The sequence below is a fragment of the Brassica napus genome, chromosome C4 (assembly GCF_020379485.1).
Source record: "Brassica napus cultivar Da-Ae chromosome C4, Da-Ae, whole genome shotgun sequence".
NCBI classification, from domain to species: domain Eukaryota; kingdom Viridiplantae; phylum Streptophyta; class Magnoliopsida; order Brassicales; family Brassicaceae; genus Brassica; species Brassica napus.
Window position 1 is genome coordinate 5,632,495 of NC_063447.1, and position 23,113 is coordinate 5,655,607.

General features: G+C 34.1%; 3 protein-coding genes across 5 annotated transcripts; all 3 read left to right on the forward strand.

Moving 5' to 3' along the window:
- The first annotated feature begins 12,912 nt into the window (after positions 1-12,912).
- Positions 12,913-13,886, forward strand: LOC125585063 (BAHD acyltransferase DCR-like). The gene has a single exon (XM_048753418.1). It carries the CDS (start codon positions 13,019-13,021, stop codon positions 13,742-13,744), a length of 726 nt encoding a protein of 241 aa, XP_048609375.1. The 5' UTR covers positions 12,913-13,018; the 3' UTR covers positions 13,745-13,886.
- Positions 13,887-14,561: 675 nt separating this feature from the next.
- Positions 14,562-16,920, forward strand: LOC106450825 (peroxisomal nicotinamide adenine dinucleotide carrier). Its single transcript, XM_013892591.3, has 10 exons — positions 14,562-14,826; positions 14,914-14,997; positions 15,075-15,149; positions 15,245-15,375; positions 15,643-15,697; positions 15,865-15,972; positions 16,040-16,108; positions 16,199-16,300; positions 16,394-16,517; positions 16,587-16,920. The coding sequence occupies exons 1-10, from the start codon at positions 14,746-14,748 to the stop codon at positions 16,772-16,774; spliced, it is 1,017 nt and encodes a 338-aa protein (XP_013748045.2). The 5' UTR covers positions 14,562-14,745; the 3' UTR covers positions 16,775-16,920.
- Positions 16,921-19,318: 2,398 nt separating this feature from the next.
- On the forward strand, positions 19,319-22,525 carry LOC106453375 (disease resistance protein RPS6-like). 3 transcript variants are annotated; one of them, XR_007321919.1, is made up of 3 exons: positions 19,319-19,473; positions 19,556-20,032; positions 22,122-22,525. XR_007321919.1 is itself a non-coding variant. In XM_022711627.2 (2 exons), exon 2 carries the CDS (start codon positions 19,556-19,558, stop codon positions 20,027-20,029), a length of 474 nt encoding a protein of 157 aa, XP_022567348.2. In that variant the 5' UTR covers positions 19,323-19,447; the 3' UTR covers positions 20,030-20,210. The 3 variants fall into 3 exon arrangements, 1 of the variants encoding a protein (XP_022567348.2); XR_007321920.1 differs by having other exon boundaries at positions 19,323-19,447; XM_022711627.2 differs by lacking the exon at positions 22,122-22,525 and having other exon boundaries at positions 19,323-19,447; positions 19,556-20,210.
- The last annotated feature ends 588 nt before the right edge of the window (positions 22,526-23,113 follow it).

Genomic DNA, 23,113 nt, shown 5'->3' on the forward strand with positions numbered 1-23,113 from the left:
GAGAGTTTTGAGAGAGAGAGAGGCCGCGGAGATAACGAAGAAGAAAGGAGAAGGGTTTTTATTTCCGTGGATTCCGACGGACACGGGTTCGTCGGTATTCCGTCGGTATATTTAAAATATACCAAATGCCGATTCGCGAAAATTTTCAAGCGGTTTGGTTCTCCCGGGCTAATTGAAATTCCGACGGAACGTGTCCGTCAGTATTTTCCGACGGACACATTCCGTCGGTATATTCCGACGGAATTCCGACGACTTAGTGTTTAGGGTGTTCTTTTCAAGTTTCTAAATGCAAAATCCAAACCTTTGATAATATATATAGTATTTGCATAAAGATTTAACAATAAAAATGTTTTATAACACGATTTTACACAACAATATTTTTTGTAGTGTAAGCTTATATAAATATGATTGTATAAGTACATAATGTTAAGATGAGATGTTATGAAAACAATGATATGCATACATAAATATTTTAATGAGTTGTTATATTTGAACGGTTGCGATCTAATACTATACTAAACACTTATTATGTGTTATTTTCATAGTTTTGGCATCTAAATTTATAGATTTTTATGATTGAAACTTTATAGAAAAACATGTCGTCGGTATTTCGTCGGAAAATACCGACGACATTCCGACGAACTCGACAAGTTCGTCGGAATGTCGTCGGTATTTTCCGACGAAATACCGACGACCTTTCCAATTTTCAATGAAACCCGTTGTCGTCGCTATGTCGTCGGTATATTGCGAGGGATTTCCGACGGACCATTAAAAAAAAAAAAAAAAAAAAAAACTAATCAGAATCTTCTGAATCTTCATCAAACTCCCCAACCTCGGCTTCCGGCTCTGAATGTACGACAGCATCATGTCCAAACACAGTCAAATTCTCAACGAGTTGAACATTTTCCAAATCTTCAACTGCCTGGGCGTTGCTGGTAGACTCTGGTTGCAATGGTTCATCATCATCAGAAGTTCCATCCACTCGTCCTCTTGGGTTGATTTGCGTTACAGTAACCCATGGATCGTCTCTGTACGTCACCCGAGGGTAACTGATGTAGCACACCTATACATATCAATTATACAAAGTATTAGTTCAATATATAACATTAATTAATTATATTGGTAAAAAATTATGAATATATTGACATACCTGATCAGCTTGCGAACCAAGAATGAAGGGATCATAATATTGAAGTTTCCGCCGCGAATGAACTGATGTAACACCAAACGCATCAATCTTCACTCCTCTATCTGGGGTGGTGTCATACCAATCACAATAGAATACTACACAACGCAATCCAACCATTCCAGGAAATTGGATTTCCAATATTTCTTTTATGTTGCCGTAGTAGACATCGTCACCAGAAGAAGATGAAACACCAGCATCATATGTTGTCTTAGAATGACCTTTCCTTGTGAATGCATATCCTCGCGTACAAAATTTAGGATATGATTTGACCACATAGTTTGGTCCCTGCACAAATTCGCGTATCCAATCATCGAACACAAGACCTCTGGCCAAACCATCATTCACCTATAAAAAAAAACATATATGATTGCAAAATTAATTAGTTTATATATATTAAATTTAAACTAATCATTTGCATAGGGTAATAGGATATATGACTCACATAACTACGAAGCCACGCAGCAAATCCGTTATCTCTAAGTTGTCGAAGCTCATCTTCTGTTGCATGCCTGTGAGTCATACGCAACTCCGCCATATATACACTATATACAAAAATATTATCAATATGAAATAAATTTATTGAATATTAATCTAACAATAAATGAATAAATATTTTTACCTCTCATATTGTAGAACATCTTCACAGTTGGTGAGCAAATATGTTTGCAAATGAGCGTTCTCAGTGTCCGTAAGTCTCCGCTTCGTGAATTTTCCACTAAGTCGTCCTATTTCCTTGAACATGCTTGGGACAGTAACATGATATGTTGCTCTCTCCCCTCTATCATCATGCCGAGCAGGTCTTCGGTGTTTTGTTTGCACTTCTGGTGGAAAATAATTTTCAGCAAAGATTGCAGTTTCTTCATTGATCACCTGTGCCACTATAGATCCTTCCACCCTGCTTTGATTTTTGACCATCTTCTTCAGATGATGCATATAACGCTCAAAAATATACATCCATCTGTACTGCACAGGACCACCAAGTTCCAATTCTCTTGCGAGATGAATAGCAAGATGTTCCATTACATCAAAGAATGATGGAGGAAATATCTTCTCAAGGTTGCACATGCTGACTGGTGCGTTTGTCTTCAAATTATTAATACCCTCTTCAGTCAATACTCTGCTGCATAAGTCACGGAAAAAAACACTAATCCCTGCAATTGCTTCATGAACATTACGTGGCAATAATGCTGAAAAGGCAAACGGAAGGAGGCGCTGCATAATTACATGACAATCATGACTCTTCAAGCCAGTAAACTTTCCTTCGCTTCTATCAACGCAGTTCCCCAAATTTGATGCATATCCGTCAGGAAATTTCACTTTCTCTGTAATCCAATCAAAGAACTCTTCTTTTCTAGCACCATCTAGCCGATAAATGGGAAAAGGGGCCGTACCGTTCTCATCAACGTGAAGTTCAGAACGATCACAAATATCGACTAAATCCAACCTTGACTTCAAATTATCCTTCGTTTTACCTTGGATGTTAAGGACTGTGTTCATCAGATTATCGAAGAAGTTCTTCTCAATATGCATGACATCTAAATTATGCCGCAATAGATGACTCTCCCAATATGGTAGATCCCAGAAAATACTCTTTTTGTGCCAGTTATGTAGCTCTCCAACCGCATTGACTCGAATGTTTTCATGTCCACCTACATCTGGCGTCCTTTCTGCATCAAAATACCTAAACTGCTTCAACAAATCTTTCCCACTAACTTCCTCAGGTGGACCATCAAACACCTGCTTGTTCTTCGTAAACGAAGTCTTACTCCTGCGGTATGGATGATCAGGTGGTAGAAATCGTCTGTGACAGTCAAACCAACACGTTTTCCTTCCGTTCTTTAGTTGGAAAGCATCTGTGTCATCTTGACAATATGGACATGATAGCTTCCCATGTGTTGTCCATCCAGATAACATACCATATGCTGGAAAGTCACTTATTGTCCACATAAGTACTGCCCGCATCTGAAAGTTTTCTTTGCGCGAAACATCGTATGTCTCAAAACCATGCGCCCATAGTTGTTGCAACTCATATATTAGTGGTTGAAGAAACACATCTAGTGATCTTTTAGGATGATCTGGCCCGGGGACTAGAATTGAGAGAAACAAAAACTCTCGTCGCATGCACAAGCTCGGCCGTAAGTTGTACGGTGTCACAATAACTGGCCATAGAGAATACTGCCTTCCATGCTTTCCAAATGGGCTGAAACCATCAGTAGATAATCCAAGATAAACATTTCTTCTCTCTTCCGCAAATTCTGGATATGTTGACTGGAAATGTTTCCAAGCCTTTGCATCTGAAGGATGTCTAATCTCACCATTTGTGGAATGCTCTGCATGCCATCTCATTGCTTTTGCTGTGCGCTCACACTGATACAACCTCTTCAATCTTTCCGTCAAAGGCAAATACCACATTCTTTTGAATGGGATCGGAACTCTTCCCCTCGTCTCCTGATAACGAGGTTTCCCACAAAATTTGCATACATTCCGTGTCTCATCCGCTCTCCAGTAGATCATGCAGTTGTCAATACATACATCTATCACTTCATACGGTAGTTGAAGACCTGCAACAAGTTTCTGAACCTCGTAGTATGAACCCGGTGCAAGGTTATCCTCAGGTAGAATACCTTTGACAAAATCAGTAATCGCATCCATACATTCTTCAGCCAAATTATAGTCTGTCTTAATACCCATTAATCTAGTTGCAGATGATAAGACTGAATGACCATCTCTACAATTTTGATACAAAGGTTGTTTTCCTGCATCCAACATGTCAAAAAATCTCCTAGACTCGGGGTTTGGTTCTTCCCCTCTATAATGATCATGTACCATCTGCTCAGTACCTACACCATAATCTATATCCGTTCTAGATTCTTCTAACCTAATATCAGGCTGAGGTTCACTAACAGGCTGAGGTTCGCTAGTACTACCATATTCATAACCAGTTTCCCCATGAAGGTACCAAACTTTATAATTACGTGAAAACCCTTTCATATACAAATGAGTCCAAACATCAAATTCTTTTATAACCTTATTATTATTGCAAGAAGAGCAGGGACATCTTAACATACCACTTTTTGCATCCGGTTGCTGTTGAACAAGCCTCATGAATTCTCCAATCCCTTGAACGTATTCTTCCGTAAGCAAATTGGTGTTCGGATCCAAATGAGGTTTATCCATCCACGAACGATAATAAACTTCTGAAGACATGATTTTCACGGAATTGTTATGACTAAAGAGAATGAAGAGAGAATGAAGTGTGAATGAGTTGAATGAGGAGGGGTTGTATTTATAGGAAATTGCTTACGGACCTCCGACGACTTTCCGACGAAATTCCGACGGATATAAAGAAGTCCGTCGGAATTCCGTCGGAATTGTCCAATCCCAAACGGCTATACAACGGTCATATGTATTTGTCGGCAACGGTCACATGGTTCGTCGGAATTCCGTCGGAAAATACCGATGGAATTCCGACGACTTTGCTGTTAATCGGAATGTCGTCGGAATTCCGTCGGAATATACCGACGAACTTCCGACGACTACAACGGTTACATTTTTTATCGGAATGTCGTCGAAAAGTCGTCGGAAAATTCCGACGAACCGTATGTCGTCGGAATTCCGTCGGAAATGGCCGACGGAATTCCGACGACTTCATTTTTTTGGATTTGGTCGGAAATTTGTCAGTATTCTGTCGCAAATGTCCGACGACCTTGGTGTCCGTCGGAACCTCCGTCGGTATTCGGTGTGTTTTCTTGTAGTGTATATACTAATAAAAAAAAATCTTGATTGATTATGGTTTTCAATGATCGTGATTGATTATGGATATCCAGATCAACTTCATCGAATAGTACAATTTAAAAGATTTTTTTTTTGAAAAGTCAAGAAAATAATCAAATTTAAATGGATTATTTCGATGATAGTGACAATATTATAATTTATTAAAAAGCAAATACATAAAATGAAACTACGACCAAACCATTACCCAATTAACTACATATTTTAGAAGAGAAAAAAAAAAATAGCACTAAATCAAGTTTTTGTTCCTAAACTAGCATTCAAGGTCAAAAGTCACAAAAATAGCACTTAATGTTTTATCAAAAGTCACAAACTTAGGGTTTAGAGTTAAAGGGTGGGGGTTTAGGATTTAGGGTTTAGGATTTACAGTTTAGAGTTTAGGGTTTAGGGTTTAGAGTTTAGAGTTTAGGGTTTAGAGTTTAGGGTTTAGGATTTAGGGTTTAGGGTTTAGAGTTTAGGGTTTAGTGTTTAGGGTTTAGGGTTTAGAGTTTAGAGTTTAGGGTTTAGGGTTTACAGTTGAGAAATGAGGTTTTGAGGATAAGATTTCAAATTTTGAAAAATAAAAAAATTAAAATTTTCAAAGGATAAACTTAGAAATGTGCTATTTTGGTCATTTTAGTTTTTGAGTGCTATTTTTGTGATATAAATTTAGAAATGTGCTATTTTGGAGATTTGCCCTATTTAGAATTTCATTTTATTGTGGGTGGATATACAAAAGTAAAGGATGTATACAAAAGATCTAAATAAGTGAAGATAATTATCAGGAGAGAAAAATAAGTCGAGGTGCTCTTCCAAATAATATCTACGACTATACATCAGACCAGCTATGGGGGCGTCAATAATCGTCAAGAACGTTACGAGTCAATCACTTGGGTTTATGTCATGTGTTATAATTAATCACAAGTTCACAGACACAACCCAACTCACGTTATATAAACTATCCATGCGATGATAATAAACAAACGATGGATTCCCCATCCAACGGTGAAGGATAAGCGTTCTCCCCTTCCTGCATGGAACCAGATCACTTCAAGTGGCAGTTTGTAATAATAAAATCTTAGGGCGCCGACAAAAACTGAAAATGACGGTTAACGAGAATCTTCGTGTAATAATTGCAGAAACCGACACTTCATATCAAAGTTAATTCAAACATAAGCTATGATTAGTATTTTCTAATTTGTTAGAATACTAATCAATAAAATATAAACATTTGAAGTGTTATGACACTGGCCAAAGCAGTTGGAACTAGACTGTATCAGTTGAATATGAGATTATTCACGCCGACTTTTTCTCGGGATTTTAGGAATGACAGCCCATTAACAGAGTGATTTATTGTGTTTTAATTAAGCACACTGGCTAATAATCTCAATTCTCGTCTGCTTGATAATAGTTTATTATTTGATCTTCAAGTAGTCTTTCAAATTGTTCGTGTACAAATTCATGTAAGACAAACGGTACAAAAGGTGCATTACAAGTCTTCTTAGTTTACATACCCTATGCAGATCTCTCGGAGTTCGAAGGACGTGGTTGACTGGTTGTAGATGTTTTTATCTTTATACAGATAAAATCTTTTGGATTTCAGAATCTTAGCTCTCATATGGTCAAAGATTTATGCAATTTCATCCTCGAACACAAAACCAGATTTTGCTCGATAGTGATATGAATATCATATACGTTAAATGATCAATATCTTTGTAAATAATGATGTGAGATACGTCAAAATAATTGATCTAACCATAATCACTTACTTTCACGCCAGTCCTTTTTTTAATTAGTGAACTCTATTTGCATTTGATCATTGTTTATAGCCTCAATACCTAAGTATATGCTAAGTCGTTAATCTAAATGAAAATACACTAACCAAGATATAAATCATAAGCATTAAGTTTATATAATTCAGTAATGTTTCATCATTCTTATAAAATGGTTGTTTAGAGCTTTTCCGAACCCAACTCTATATTTTCTTGTAAAAGTAAAAGAAAATTATAAAGTGATTGTTTCTTTAATGTATGTTTTTATAATAAAACTTTTGTATATACAGAAAAATAAAAAATAACATCATTTTCATTCCTAAATATAGATGTGGAAATACTATATTTTTATATTTTCCATAGAAATAGAAAACCTCTATTATAGAAAATATATATTAGAACAAATCTAATGCTATAATAAAATTCTTCTATTTTAGAAAAAACATTTTAGAAGAAAATATATAAATTTGTCGGAATTAGTTTTATACTCTTTCCTTCTTAAATATAAGATGTCTAAAAAAATTATATTCTAATATATAAGATGTTTTCATATATTTAAGTAACTTTAATTTTATCAAAAACTGTGTAACCAATCAAATTTAATAGTTATATTTTGTAATTAGCTCAGTTATTTTTAATTTATAATTTTAATAATACATTTTAGATAAAAATAGTTTTTTTTCAATAATCATATTTTACCTAAAATGTTTTATATTTAAGAACGGAAGGAGTATATTTTCTTTTCGTAAAAGGTTTTTATTTCCATCACATGCCTTTTTCATTTGTAACCCGTCCACACACGTTTCATAAATTTTTTGTCTTTTCCAATGATACACAAAATAATCGTCAATGACGCAGTTTAAAGCCTACAGATATGTAACTCGTCTGTTATATTCTGATCTGACCTTTCCCTTTGGCTTGCTATACGTCTCAGACACTGACCTGTGCATGTATGCCATGTAACAAATGAAACAGCGTCAGTGCACGCCACGTATAGGTTTACTGGTCTCGAGAATCTGCAATAAACTTGGGGACTCTACAAATCCACACCAATATTTTGTGCACTCCTATGCAAACCTCTTTCTTCGGACATTCTCTTCGATATGAAGCAATACCTCAGCAAAAATACTAACCAGAGATTCTACCTTTACACGGGGATATTGGTTCTTACATTTTTATACATTGATATTTGATTTTCAAATTAATTTTATATATTTTAGATGAGTTTTAATATATTAACTAGGTTAAAATTCACGCCTTACGTAAAATAAAGATTATATATCAACTTAATTTTCTGTATTATGTATTTTTACATGTTATAAAATAATAAATATATATTAAATAATTAAAAATTAGTAATTATTACATATACAACTAAATTAGTGTGAACATATAAATCAATTTTATTAATCCAAACAATAATTTTTCTACCTGATAGGCTATTAAAAATAAATTTAAATGATATTAACATATATAGTATATTTTTAATATAAATGTCTATTAAATGATGATTTCTACTCATATGGTTTTTTTTATCATTTGATCTTTTATAGCAAAAACTTTAAATTACTAACAAATTTTTTTATTGTCGGATTAATAGTTTTAGTAATTTATAATTTTTTAAAAATTAAGTTGTCAATTTTTGTTCAAAGCTTTTATCAAAAATAATTGTTCAAAGTAAAGTTCAAAATTAAAATATTTATGTATTTTATATGGTATATATTTTAATTTAAAATGATATATATATATATATATATATATATATATATATTTATTTTCTAATCTTAATAATTAATTAAATTATATTTTTTACTTAATTATATAAGTTTGTAATTATTTGTATTTTTTCATAACAAAATTTTAAACCATAGATCACAAAATTTGAATGTGAGACTTTTAATAATTTTAGTAATTTATAGTCATTTTAAAAAATTCAAAATATAACATATATAAAAAAATTTAAATTTTTATTATATGGTTAATGTGATTGTTTAATTTATTTTAATAGTTTAAAATTAAACAAATATGATAGAATATACACTAATTTTTATCAAATCTTTATTATTCAAAATCATTAATTGACATATATACTTTAGCCACATTAGGCAATTCTGTCACTTTTATTTAAGGAAATAATTAAGAACATTAATATTAAATTTATGGTTAGTTTAATAAAAATCTTATTATATAATTAGATGGACTAACCCATTTCTCTATTGATTCTAAGAATCATCCTATTGATGACACGTGGCTACAAAAAGAAGTTGTAATATTTCTCAATTAATATATACACTACAAGAAAACATGCCTATAACGAGGAAAAATTACGAGAAAATATATTCCTCGTAAATTTACGAGAAAATTACTACGATTTTACGACAAAACTGAATTTCGTCGTAAAGTCGTAGTAAAGTTACAAGAAAAATATTTCGTGGTAATTTACATGTAAATTTACGTCGATTTTACGAGGAAAGAGAAAATTTGTTGTAAAGTCCTTGTAACTTTACAAGGCTTTTACGACGAAACATGTTATCATTAATTTTTGTGAAAACGTGTTTTAAGCATGCTTTACCAAACTGATACCCTCGGTTTAGAGATTTTGGAATAACTTGATTAGCTGCTATCAAAGTTACACCTCATGAACGAATAGTTGCTAGAGAAGAATCACTTTTGCAAGAAGAAGTGTGTATCACTGAAGTGGAAGTATCTGAACAACAAACTGATGACATCCTTCTAATTGATGTGGATAACCGTCAATATGAAGATCTTTTCGACGATATGACGAATGAAGAAAGTGAAGAAGAGTTCGATGCAAGCGATGATAATCATTGTACTGATATTGTTGAAAACTCGAATAATTCAGAATGATGTAATATATGTTTTAAATATTTTTAAAAAATATATAAATCAGTTTAAGACTTAATGCAAGTGTATATTGTTTGGTTATAATAATTATTTGTTGGCTTTTAAAGATTTAATTGGAGTTTAGGGTTTAAGAGAAAATAGGATAAATGGGAGAATGGGGGAATGGGGTAAAAGGGATATGCGGTTATAGGTAAGAGACTTTGGGGGTTAGGGGTTTGATTTTCAGGGATTCAGATATAATCGTAGTAAATTCGTCGTAATGGAAAACACGGGCCTGGTATATTCCTTGTAATACACGTGTCCTTGTAAATTCGTTGTAATTATTTCCTTGTAAATTCGTTGTAAAGATTTCCTTGTAAATTCGTTGTAATGCTCCCTTGCAAATTCGTTGTAAATCTAAAAACGCGGGCTTGGTAGATTTGTCGTAAACATGTGTCCTTGTAAATTCGTTGTAATTCTTTCTTTGTAAATTCGTTGTAATGCTTTCCTTGTGAATTCGTTGTAACTTTACAAGGATTTTTTTCACGAAACATGTTACCATTATTTTTGGTGAAAACGTGTTTAAGCTGTTTTACCAAACTGATTTTGTTGTAAGCATTCTCAAGCCAAGCAAGTTAACTTCATTTCATACCCTCGGTTTAGAGATTACAGAATAATTTGATTATTTGCTATCAAGTGGTTGTTTGATTATAGTACTTATAACTTGCATTTTAAGGATTCAATTGGAGTTTAGGGTTTAAGAAAAAATATGATAAAGGGGGATGATGTGGTAAAAGGGTATGGTGTAAATAGATAAGTGATTTTGGGGTTTAGGGATTTGATTTTCGGGGTTTCAGATATAGTCCTAGTAAATTCGTCGTAATAGAAAACACACGGGCCTGGTAGATTCCTCGTAATACATGTGTCCTTGTAAATTCGTTGTAATGTTTTCCTTGTAATTTCATTGTAAAGCTTTCCTTGTAAAGTCGTCGTAAAATTTTCCTTGTAAATTCGTCGTAAATATTCCTTGTAAATTCGTTGTAATTTTAAAAACGCGGACCTGGTAGATTCCTCGTAACACTAAAAACGCGGGCCTGGTAGATTCCTCGTAAAATTACGACGACTTTACTAGGAATGTTGTTTTCTTATATAAACTCGAAACATGAATGAGGAATGCCTCCTTCATTCATCTCAAACCACTCCTCTCCTTCTCTCAAAGGTATGTTGTTTTTAATATTAATTTAGGTTTAGGTGGTTAGTTTAGGTGGTTAGTTTAGGTAATTAGTTTAGGTGATTAGTTTAGTTAATTAGATTAGGTGGTTAGTTTAGGTGGTAATTTTAGGTAACAAAACTATATTCAAATATTAGGTTGAGGCATTTAAACGACTGATTAGATATTTTTTTTTTAAAATAAATATATTTTATTTTCTTATAATTTTATGTAATTAATTATATTAATATGTTTCTTTTTTCAAGGTGGCTCCTAAAAAGATGGAACTGACGGTATGAATAAGCTTCATCAATGAAACCACAAGGACGACTTCATCCTACTCTTCGAGACGGAACCCATAGATGAAGTACGAGACTCTCCAGGAAGAAACACCTCCAACAACTACTTCGACGGCGTTCTCCCTTAGCTTTTTATTTTTCAATTTTTTTGTTTTCTATTATTAATTTGAATAATATTTTATGACATTTATATATTTTTTTAAAAAAAATATTTTAATTTTCAATATTTTATTTTATAAATTATATATTTTTATTTTGAATATTTCATAATAATATAATAATATGACAATGAGATGTAAATTTCTCGTAAAGATTACGAGGATTTTACAAGTACTTCCTTGTAAAATCCTCGTAATCTTTACGAGAAATTTACTAGGAAATACTTGTAAATTCCTCGTAAATATTACAAGAACTTTACATTAAAAGACTTGTAAATTCGTCGTAAATTGTACAAGTACTTAAAGACGACTTTACAAGGAAACTATACGAGTCTTTTACGATGAAGCGTAACTACGAAACTACGACGAAATACTCTCTTTCGCTTTTACAACGAATTTATTTCGTCGTAAATGTTACATGGAAGTTACGACGAATCTTGCATTACGACGGACGTTTTACAACGAAACGCTATTCCTTGTTAATTCGTTGTAACCTTTCTATTACAACGAATTAACAAGGAATATGACCCTTGTAATAAATATGTTTTCTTGTAGTGATAGGAGATTGTATTCAAAAAATCTAGACTGAATCGGTAATATAGTTAGTTTTTGTACAAATATCTGAATTCGTTTCAGATACATTTGTTATTTAGATTTTTAGGTTCATACACATCAAAACAGAACTCATCCATACCTTGAAAAACCTAACTCAAGATCCACATGAATTTTATAATATTCAAACAAAGCTAAATTTAAAAAAAAAAAACGATACCCAAATTTTTTTTTCATGTTTAACTGATTTTATAAACTAATAAAAAAGTATTTTTCTATGTATTTGATAAAATTAAGTGAAATATAAATTATTTAGTATAATAATTATATATGTTTTTAAATAATTTTCATTTATACTGCTATTAATATTTTCAAACAATACCAAAAAATATTTCAATTGTAATTATATAGATATCATCTCGTGATGATTAATTGACTATACTCTTTACACTAATATCTCTAAAATACGTCTCGTTACTTGTTTCTACGTACGTTGGATTATTGAGATTTATGGAGAGATATCTTTTGAACTAGTGTTTAAAAACCTGATTAAAATCAGTACTGGGATGTAATATATGTTAACCGCAATTCTCAAGCCTGTCTCACAGTTGTCAGTTGAATGAAAATGGCTTTCAGTAATATCCATATACAAATTGCTAATTAACACAATTCACTTTACATAAAATCATTGCAAGTGTTTTTAATCACTATATTTTCACGAAATATAGAAATTTGATTCAAAAAGAGTTAATGTCTTGTTTTAAAACAACTGAAGTTATTTAAAACCAACTATATAATTTATAAGAAATATCAATTTACAACAAATAATTTAAACTGACATCAGTATCACTAAAACTAGACTCATGTTTTTAAACATATGATATACTCAAAAGTTATATACTCTCTCTGTTTCATTTTTTTTAACGCAATACTCATTCTGTTTCATAAAGTTACATATTCTAAAAAAAATTATTTAAAAAATATAGCTTTTGCATTAATGCATGTTTTATTAACTAAATGCAAATTTCAAAAAACTTAATTGCACTTATTGAATTTTTATTGGCTTAAAATTATAGAAAAAATAAACACATAAAATTATGCAAATTTAATGTGTTCTATTAAAATGCAAATTTAATGGGCCCAAGGTGACGTTCAACGAGAACGAGCCGTTACGGGAGCGGATTTTCAGTTTCAGCAGGGAGCAGATTCTCGAGCTGAAAGCTATGGTGAACAAGAGGAGAACCTGGACGGTGGATAACGGCGTTGAGGTGTTGGGGAAGCAGAGCAACGACAAAATTAACGGAAAAGAGAACGGTAAACTAACGGAAATGTTGGAGAGTTTGTTACTGCGAAACGACGCCGTTTCGAAGACAGGGAACAAGCTGGAGATCTCGTCGTTTCAGTCTCTATCCGCTTTGCTCTGGCGAGCGATCACTCGAGCGAGGAAGCTTCCGAGCACCAAAACGACGACGTTTCGCATGGCTGTCAACGTTCGCCACCGTCTGAGCCCGAAACTGGATCCGGAGTACTTCGGAAACGCGATCCAGAGCGTTCCGACGTTCGCGACGGCGGGAGAGGTTCTCTCTCGGGATATACGGTGGTCCGCGGATCAGCTCAACCAGAGCGTGGCGGCTCACCAAGACGGGAAGATTCGAGACACTGTGGCGGATTGGGAGGCGAATCCGAGGTGCTTTCCTCTCGGGAACCCCGACGGAGCGTCGGTGACTATGGGGAGCTCGCCGAGGTTTCCGATGTACGATAATGATTTCGGGTGGGGGAAGCCGGTGGCGGTTAGAAGCGGGCGGGCGAATAAATTCGACGGGAAGATCTCTGCGTTTCCGGGGAGGGATGGAAACGGGAGCGTTGATTTGGAGGTGGTGCTGGCGCCGGAGACGATGGCTGGGATAGAAACTGACGGCGAGTTTATGCGTTACGTGTCGAAGAAGTAACGGAATTGATGTAATAACGTAACGGTTTGCTTTTTTTTTTTGTTTTTCTCATAATCTTGTGTCTGAAGAACTTAACAATGTAATATTTAATGAAATTCTGTAAGTTGACTCCATAATGTTATACATCATATGTTACATTTCAGTTTGGCGTTACAAGCTTTTGCGTTGATCTGTACAATGTCCTTGATGACCTAGATAGAGACAAATCATCTTTAAGCGATCTGACAAACTCTTGTCAGAACCTATTAAGCTCATGTGTTTGTCAAGGAAAATATGCTGTTAGTTTTGGTGCCTAAACCTCAGAGCTTTTCTATCTCTATTTGACTCAGGTTGCTACCACGAGTGATAAACAGCATGTGCCCGTGGAAGAGTCCCAACGGTTCGTCAGAACAATCTGTAATGCAAGTGACATAACTCATAAGTTAGTATCTAATGTGCTTTTTAAAAAAAAAATACATATCAGAGGTTTGCTGCTGTCCCGTTCTCCTCTATTATATTGCCAACTGCTTGGGAATGGATTTTTGTTGTGGGTTTAATCTGTTACAAAATCCTAACTAATCATGGTCTTCATATACAAGAGATTCTCTTTTGTTGTGTCTCTCTCCCTCTCTTTCTCGTTCTTTTTCAACCCTTATCCAGAAAACCATAGAACCTAGTTCTAAACCATTCCAACATATACTCATTTTAATACTGTTTTACCAAACACTCTTGGTAAAAAAAAAAAAACAGAAAGCATGGACAATTGAAATAAGATACAAAAAAAATGTATCATATGAACCGAACACGCAACTCGAGAGAGGTAGGGGCGGGGCTTATCCTCAACTACAAAGGGTATATCAGTCAATTACCATCTAAACGTGTTCTCTTCGAGTGAACATACAACAAGCCATCTGAAACTGTGACAAGAAGTCAAGTAACCTCATTGGGGGATGGAGAAGAAGCTCCTCCGTCTACACACGCCATCATCACCGACAAGATCCTTTTGATTTCAATTAGAAGTCATGTCGGACGCTCTGATAAATGGATTGGCGGGAGCTGGGGGTGGGATCATTGCTCAACTCCTCACTTATCCTCTCCAAACCGTAACCCGTTGTCTCTATTCTATTCTTTTTTTTTTTGAATCTTCGTCTTGTGGATGTTAAAGCTTCGTTGGTGTCTGTTGAATTAAGGTAAATACGCGGCAACAGACGGAGAGAGATCTCAAGAGGGAGAAGAAGAAGAAGAAGCTTGGAACTTTCCAACACATGTGCCAGGTTAGGTTCTCTCCTCTCTCAAATGAACTTTCTTGAAATTGCTCTGATTTTTTTTTTTTTTTTTTTTGAATTGAAAGGTTGTGAGACAAGAAGGATGGGGGCGATTGTATGGTGGATTGGCTCCGTCTCTCGTTGGAACTGCTGCTTCACAGGTTTACATTTTGTGGTTTGAAGTTTAGAAGAGACCATCTTCTTCTCTAAGTTTAATTAGCTCACTCTTTATTTTTTGTGTGTGGATGAGGGGCAGGGTGTGTACTACTACTTCTACCAAGTGTTTCGGAACCAAGTTGAAGCCGCTGCTCTTAAACAAAAGAAGAAAGGGCTTGGTGATGGATCTGTTGGCATGTTTTCTTCACTCTTAGTTGCTGCCTTAGCTGGGTAATATTCAATCCTTTATGTCTATGCTCAGATTCTGGTATGATACATTGAATTTTGAATGGTTGCAAAAGTAGCATTTAGGTGCATTGCCTGTCTGGAGTATTTGCTGTGATTGAATGCTCGCTTGCTGATGCTATCATCTCTGCTTTTGTAAATGTTTTTTTTTAATGGAAGTTTCTAGCCAAATGATTAAATATCCACTTTTTTCTTTCTTTCTATTGCCTATGCTGTGTCATTGGAAGTATGATTAGATCTTTCTATGTGCAGATCAGTTAATGTTCTTATGACGAATCCAATCTGGGTGATTGTTACACGCATGCAGGTAGATATCTCCAAATTTGATATTCTCTGTATTTTTAAACACAAGTCTATTATTCTTGTTAGTTTTAGTTTTGCGTTTAGTTACGAATATATGAGTTTTCTTGTCCTCAACTCCTATTCTCTGTTCATTTCTCCCTCAAAACTCTTCTTTGTGTATTATTAATGCAGACCCACAAAAAAATGCCAAAAGGTCTACAGACGGTCCCCGAGCCACCTTCTGCTGATGTAGAAGCTCTGGTCCCAGCTGAGCCTCGTCCATATGGAACATTTAATACGGTATGAGGCAGCTCCACCTTCGATTAAGACAGTTTTTGTAATACCTGATGCTTGATCTCTGTTTCAGATTCGAGAGATTTACGATGAAGCTGGAGTGACTGGCTTCTGGAAAGGTGTAATTCCGACACTGATCATGGTATTGAACTCAACAGGCCTTTTGAAGCTAGTCTTGTTATATTGTTTGTGTATGTGCATTTTCTGACTGTTTCTGAAAAAAATGTTACAGGTTTGTAATCCAGCAATGCAGTTTATGTTATACGAGACAATGTTATCAAAGCTGAAGAAAAAACGTGCCTTGAAGAGTAGCACCAACGTGACAGCTTTGGAGGTTCGGGCTCTACCATTTTGCATTTATCTATTTTGATAAGATGTTTCTTGCTTCTTTGTTGCCATTGTTTTTCATGTTTTCTTTCCCCTATAGACATTTCTACTAGGAGCTGTGGCTAAACTCGGAGCTACGGTCACAACTTATCCTCTCTTGGTTGTGAAGTCACGACTTCAAGCCAAACAGGTCACTACAGGGGACAAAAGACAACACTACCAAGGTTTGTTGGTAAGATCGTTAGAAATGGCCACAAAACTCGTTTGCTAATTCATGTATCTTTGAATCACAGGAACGCTGGATGCGATTCTGAAGATGATTAGATATGAAGGGCTGCACGGGTTTTACAAAGGGATGAGCACAAAGATTGTTCAGAGCGTTTTCGCTGCTGCTGTTCTGTTCATGATCAAGGAAGAGCTTGTCAAGGGTGCTAAGCTTCTGCTCTCCAACGCCACTTCTATCAAGTCCAAGCCTTCTTGAGGCTCAATCCACAGCTAGGATTCTATAAAATAAGATTGAAATTTAAAAAAAAACATGATTAAATTAAACTTCCAATAATTTATTGATTAGTCAAATCAGTTTATCACACAATGATTGCAATCTAATCTAGTCGCAAACTTTTTATTTTTAAGCTGAATCATTATGTTAGAAAATGAAGATCTGAGTTAAGAACGAGAGATAGAGAAAAGAGTAAAGAAGGAGAAACTTATTTCCTTAGATCTAAAAAGTGTTATTACAATAGGTTATAAAGAAAAAGAAAAAGAAGCAGAATAGAACATTCTTACTCTAGAAACCAAACACCTTTGGTTTATTAGGAAAGTTAGAATAAAATATCTATTTATTTTTACTGTAGCTCCGTGGGTACTGTTCATTCTGGCAAGCTTTGCTTGATTCTCTTGGCAAGCCTTGCTAGCTTCTTCTTTTTATTTCTTCATGTCAATATTCTCCCTCAAGCTTTACCATAAACTATGGTTAAGCTTGGAACCCATAAAGACATCCCTCATTAAAACATTTTGTGTGAAAAAACCCAATGGGACAAAAATACACAAAAGAAAAAGAGTATATGCTTCATGGCTTAAGGGGATCATGATCTAGCAAGGTCTATGAGTCTCAATCTCGGATGAATGAACTCACAGACCTTAGTACTTGCTCTTTTGGTGAAGATATCTGCCATGTGGTCTTCACTTCTAGTGTAGTAAGGTAAAATAATCTTCTGCTCCACAGCTTGTCTCACTTCGTGACAATCGACTTCAATATGCTTTCTCCTTTCATTAAACATTGAGTTTGAAGCTATATGAATGACCGCCTGGTTATCACAATGCATGGTAATTGGAGTTGATGTCTCTATGCCAAGTCTCTTAGCAAGTTTCTGATCCAAATGAGCTCACTAGTCAGTTTCCTCATTGCTCTATACTCCTATAGAGATTGAAGTCTCCAAATGGTTTGTCTTCAAACTCTCCCTCACTCCAAGCTTTTCTGCCTCATTTAAAAGATCAAGTGTGTACTTTCTTTGAGATAAGAAAAGCCCCTCCTTAGAGCGGCATATTTCTATCCCTAGAAAGTACTTTAGCTCACCTAGATCTTTAATATCAAAGGTAGACTTAAGAAAAGCTTTAGTAGAGATGATACCTTCCTTGTCACTTTCTGTGATGATAATATCATCCACATAGATCAGTATCACCACAATTCCTTGCTTGCTTGTGAGAGTGAAGAGAGTATGATCAACTTCTGATTTTACAAACCCTCTTCCATTAAGAGTTGTACTCAGTTTGTGATATCAAGCTCTTGGTAACTGTTTTAATCCATAGATTGCTTTCTTCAACCTTAGGACATTCCCTGGCTTGACCATATCTTCCATACCTGGAGGTGGTTTCATGTAAACCTCATCTTCTAGCTCTCCTTGAAGAAAAACATTCTTGACATCCATCTGCCATAAATCTCATTCCAGATTCACTGCCAAGGAAAGTAGAATCCTTATGGTGTGGAGTTTAGCTACTGGTGCAAAGGTATTCAGATAGCTACTTGAGTGTATCTTCTTGCAACCAGTCTTGTCTTCTTCCTTTCTCGTTTTCCATTGGCAAGATATTTAATGGTGAAGAGCAGACGGCTTGTAACAGCTTTCTTTCCTTTGGGAAGCTCAATTTCATACCAAATATCATTTTTGATCATGGCACCAACTTCATCTCCAACTGACTCTCTCCACTCTTCATGTTCCATTGCTTCTTCATAAGTTTTTGGAACATACTCTTGATTCAGATTGCTGATGAAGACTACATGTTCTTAGGATAACTCGCAAAAGAACAGGTTGCTTGAACATGGTGAGCCACTGCATTGTTGTTGAAGTACACTCTAGTGCTCTAGTGTCGACCCACTTGGATGGTTTTCTTCACTCTTGTATTCCCTCTCACCGGTTGAATATGTTGCCCTTCTAACAGTACCTCTTTTTGTCCTTGAACTTCATTAACCTCATCTTCAATAGACTGATCAAATTCAATTCCATCTTGATCATGTGTGCTTGCTGAATCATCTATTTCTTGCGGCTGTGATTCAGATTCATTATATATGTTCAAATATTATGATATGCAGAATTTTATTGCAGATTAAATGTAAAAACGTGAAGAGACAGCTACGATCTAAAAAGTTGCAAGGATTCCTAGACATCTCGAGGAACTGTTTCTTGAAGATTGCTGGAGTCTGGCTATGATTCCTTCCTGTATTTGTAATCTTAACAGAACGAGGAAGCTAGATATGAAAAGATGCAACAATTCTACAAAATTCTTCCAACGTCGACTTGGAATATCTCTTACTCCCTCAATCTTAGTGGGATTCTCACGCTTGAGAGTTTTCCTCAGAATATTTCGAATATCTTTCTTGATGAAACCGAGATTGAAATTACGTAGTTCGCAAAACTGGTACGTTGTTTTGATATATTTACTACACATTTTTTTTTATTGTGCCACATCTTACTTCCTACCAGAGTTGATTGGAAAATGGCTTTATTAGTAGGATTAGTATTAAGTCAATTTCAACGTAGCGCCGCTGAATTAGTCAACTCCCTAGTGTCTTTACTTCGAAACTGTGTTCGCAAGTCTCTCTCTTTGATTTTTCGCTGTGTTTGAATATTATCTCCTACACAAAGTATCAATTTGTGTGGTATACGAATTGCTTCTTTTTTTTTGGTAACAGTACAAATTGCTTCTTAAGAATCCAATTTTTTGTTGTTGTTTTGTTTTGCATTTCATACTTCTCTCTGCGTTTCAGATGGCTTCTTCTCCTCTAGCGATCATCAACTGTCCACACCATGTTTTCCTCAGCTTCAGAGGAGAAGACATCCGCAAAAGATTCCGTTCCCACTTTCTGAAGGAGCTCAGCCGCAAGCTAATCACCTTCAAAGACGATGAGATGGAAAGAGGCCAATCTATTGCGCCTGAGCTTATCAAGGCGATACAAGGATCAAAGATCTCGGTTGTAGCGTTTTCCAAAAACTTTGCAAATTCAAGCTGGTGCTTGGATGAGCTGGTGGAGATCATGAAGTGCAGGAAATACCGAGGCCTGATTGTGATACCTATTTTCTACGATGTGGATCCTTCTCACGTCAAAAACACAATCCCACAGCTTCGGAGAGATCTTCAACAAGACTTGCCAAACTTGCCAAGGCAGGACCGAAGGAGAGAAACTTCAGTGGCGGACGGCGTTGACGGAAGCAGCAACCATTGTCGGAGAGGATTCCCTTAATTGGTACTTGCCCTATTTTGATTCTCAAGATCCCATGTTCCCTTAGTTTTATATTCTTTAATAATATTTACTAGATTTTGATCCGTGCACCTGCGCGGATTTATTTTTCAAAAATATGTCACTATTTATTTTTATATCACTATTTAGGATTGGGCAAAAAACTCGAATCCGAAGAACCGAACCGATTCCGATCAAAAAAAAGTAGTACTAAACTCGAATAGAAATTAATTAAATATCTGGAATTATTCAAAATTTTGGTATTTAGAGAACTGAAACCTAATTCGATCTGAACCAAAGTATTTCGGGTATCTGAATGTATCGGAAATAGATTTATATACTTATATATATATTAATTATTTTTAGATTTAATGTATATAAAAACATCCATAATATATACGATACTTTTAAGTTGGTTTAAATACTTGAAAATATATACAAATAGTCAAAAGTAAATATCTAAAATAGTTAAAGTATACTCAAAACACCAAAAATACTTAAAATAATTATTGATTCTCTGTCCAAATATTTAAACCAAATCAATTTATATGTTAAATTTAGGTATTCTAACATATGTTATTCAAATTTATATGTAATATATTATTTTGTTTTTAGATTTTGAGAAATTTAGAGTATATAATGATTTTTAAAAAATTAAAAATAGTTTAAATGGGTTATTCCAATCCAAATCGAACCCGCAAAGATCTGAACCGAACCCGGACCAAAATTTAGAAATATCCGAATATGGCTGAAATATTTGATCCCAAAAATCCGAAACCCAAACAGACCTGTCCTAAACCCGAATGAGTACCCGAACTCCCACCCCTAGTCACTATTATATATCATATATGTATCATCATATAATTAATCGTATTTTATATGTACCATCATACAAGTAACCTTATAATTAATAGTATTTAATACGTACCATCATATAAGTAATCACATATATTATATTTTTAAAATTTTATGTGAAATATAAAAATCATAATTTAAGTTTGTGTTTGAAATTAAGCTTTGGATTGTATTTTTCTTATATATATTGGAAAAAAATTTATAATGGTTATTTGAAAATATTTTAGTAAAAATCAATTTTTGAATATATGTATATTTTCGAATAATTTTTTGATGAAAACCAATTTTAAATTATTATTTTGATTTGAACTATGTATATCAAGTAACATAAGCTCATTACTTTTTAATATATAACTAGAGATTGACCCGCACGTCCGTGCGGGTGTTAATTTTTACGGTTTTATAAATTTTTATTCGATATTTTATAATTAATGTTATATATTTAAGATGTGTTGTCGTATAACTAATTGTATTCAAAATATTTAGACTGAATCATGTAATAAGATTATTTTTGGTACAAATATACGAACTCCTTTCAGATATATTGGTTATTTAGATATTTTACACATCAGAATCAAAATCATTCAGACCCGGGAGGACCCAACTCAAACCTCATACATAAATTTATAATATCCAAGTGGCGCCTAATTTCAAAATCCAAAAAAATTAATCCCAAAAGAAACAACTTTTACTTCAATAAGTATCCGAATGTCCATACTTAACTGATTTTGCAAATAAATTAAAAAGAAATCTCTTTCTATATATTTGGCAAAAATAAGAAAAATAGAAAGAATTTTTTATTTAGTAAAATAGTTATACGAATGAAACATTAAGTGATAATAAATGTAATACTTTTTAATATTTTGATTTAAATTATTATTTTCTTCACATAAAATATGTCTTTGAATTGTGTGTTTGGCTACGTGGTTTTTACCAATCTTCGTTTTGATAAAATATGCCTTTGTACATCATCCTTTGTACATAAATTATTATTTTGTTCACGTAAAATATGCCTTTGTACATCATCCTCTGGTAACTCTGTCTCTCTTTCCACCGATCTTCGTTTTGATAAACTGATTCTATCATCGGCTTGTTTACTCCACTTATGGATATGACTTATTCGTCTTTTTCCAGTTTGTACATATGAGATTTGTGCTTATGTGTTAAAACTTTAACGGTCATGTTTGATTATTAAATATTTCTGCTACTTCTTATCCACTCTTTTCATGTTGAATCACAGAAATTTTGCCAAGGAAGAAGGCGACGCCTGTTTTTCAATGGAGCCTACATTGTATGTGTCGCAGTGTTGGTGTCGTTTGTCGTTCACTAGAAGAACTCCACACTCAAGGCTCGTAACTCCTAATGAAAGAAGGGAAAGCAACAGAGACATTTGCATTCTTGAGGTTCATTTAACAGGAACAGCCACATACCGGGATGTTCAGGAAGTTGCTTGTTTCATTTTGCTATGGCACAAGTAGCATCATGTATTTTGAGTTATAGCGAGAATATATATATCAGTACTCAGTAGCATGGGTTTACAATTTCGAGCTCATTCACAAATGTTTTTAATGGCTCTTCTTGCTGAAATTGTTCTCTGCTTTCTGAAACTTGGATCTTTCTATACATGAACAAGCGTTTTTCTTATGGTTTTCTCTCTCTCTCTCTGTATAATGTATACACAATTCACGTCCTAACTGGTTCAAACGCAGCGGCTGCGGTTGCAGGAGTTTGCGGATGCGGGTGGTTGCGGTTTCTAATAGTCTTAAGAGATTTGTACGACTGGTTCTGCGGTTAGAAATTAGTACGTTTGCGGGATACTTATGACTGGTTAACTATCAAATGCAGTAGCGGTTAAATAATAAATTAACAATATTTATATTTTATATAATTATAAAATATCAAAAATCATAATATTATAATAAATATAAAAATTATATTTAGAAAATTATAGTTTTAAATTTTAAAAAAATATAGAAAATATTTTTATTTTATAATATTATAATATTAATTAAAATATAATTGATATATTTTAGTATTTTATAATTCCAATTTAAAATGCATGATTGAATATATTTATTTTTGTATTTATATTGTTTTAAGAAAAAAAGAAAAAAAAATTATCTTCCCGCAACTGCAAACACAAGCTGGAACCAGCTTTTGAATTTATGGGTTTATAGCGGTTTGAATGATTGTTGCAAAAAACAAACAACCGGTACCAACCGCAAAAGCTGT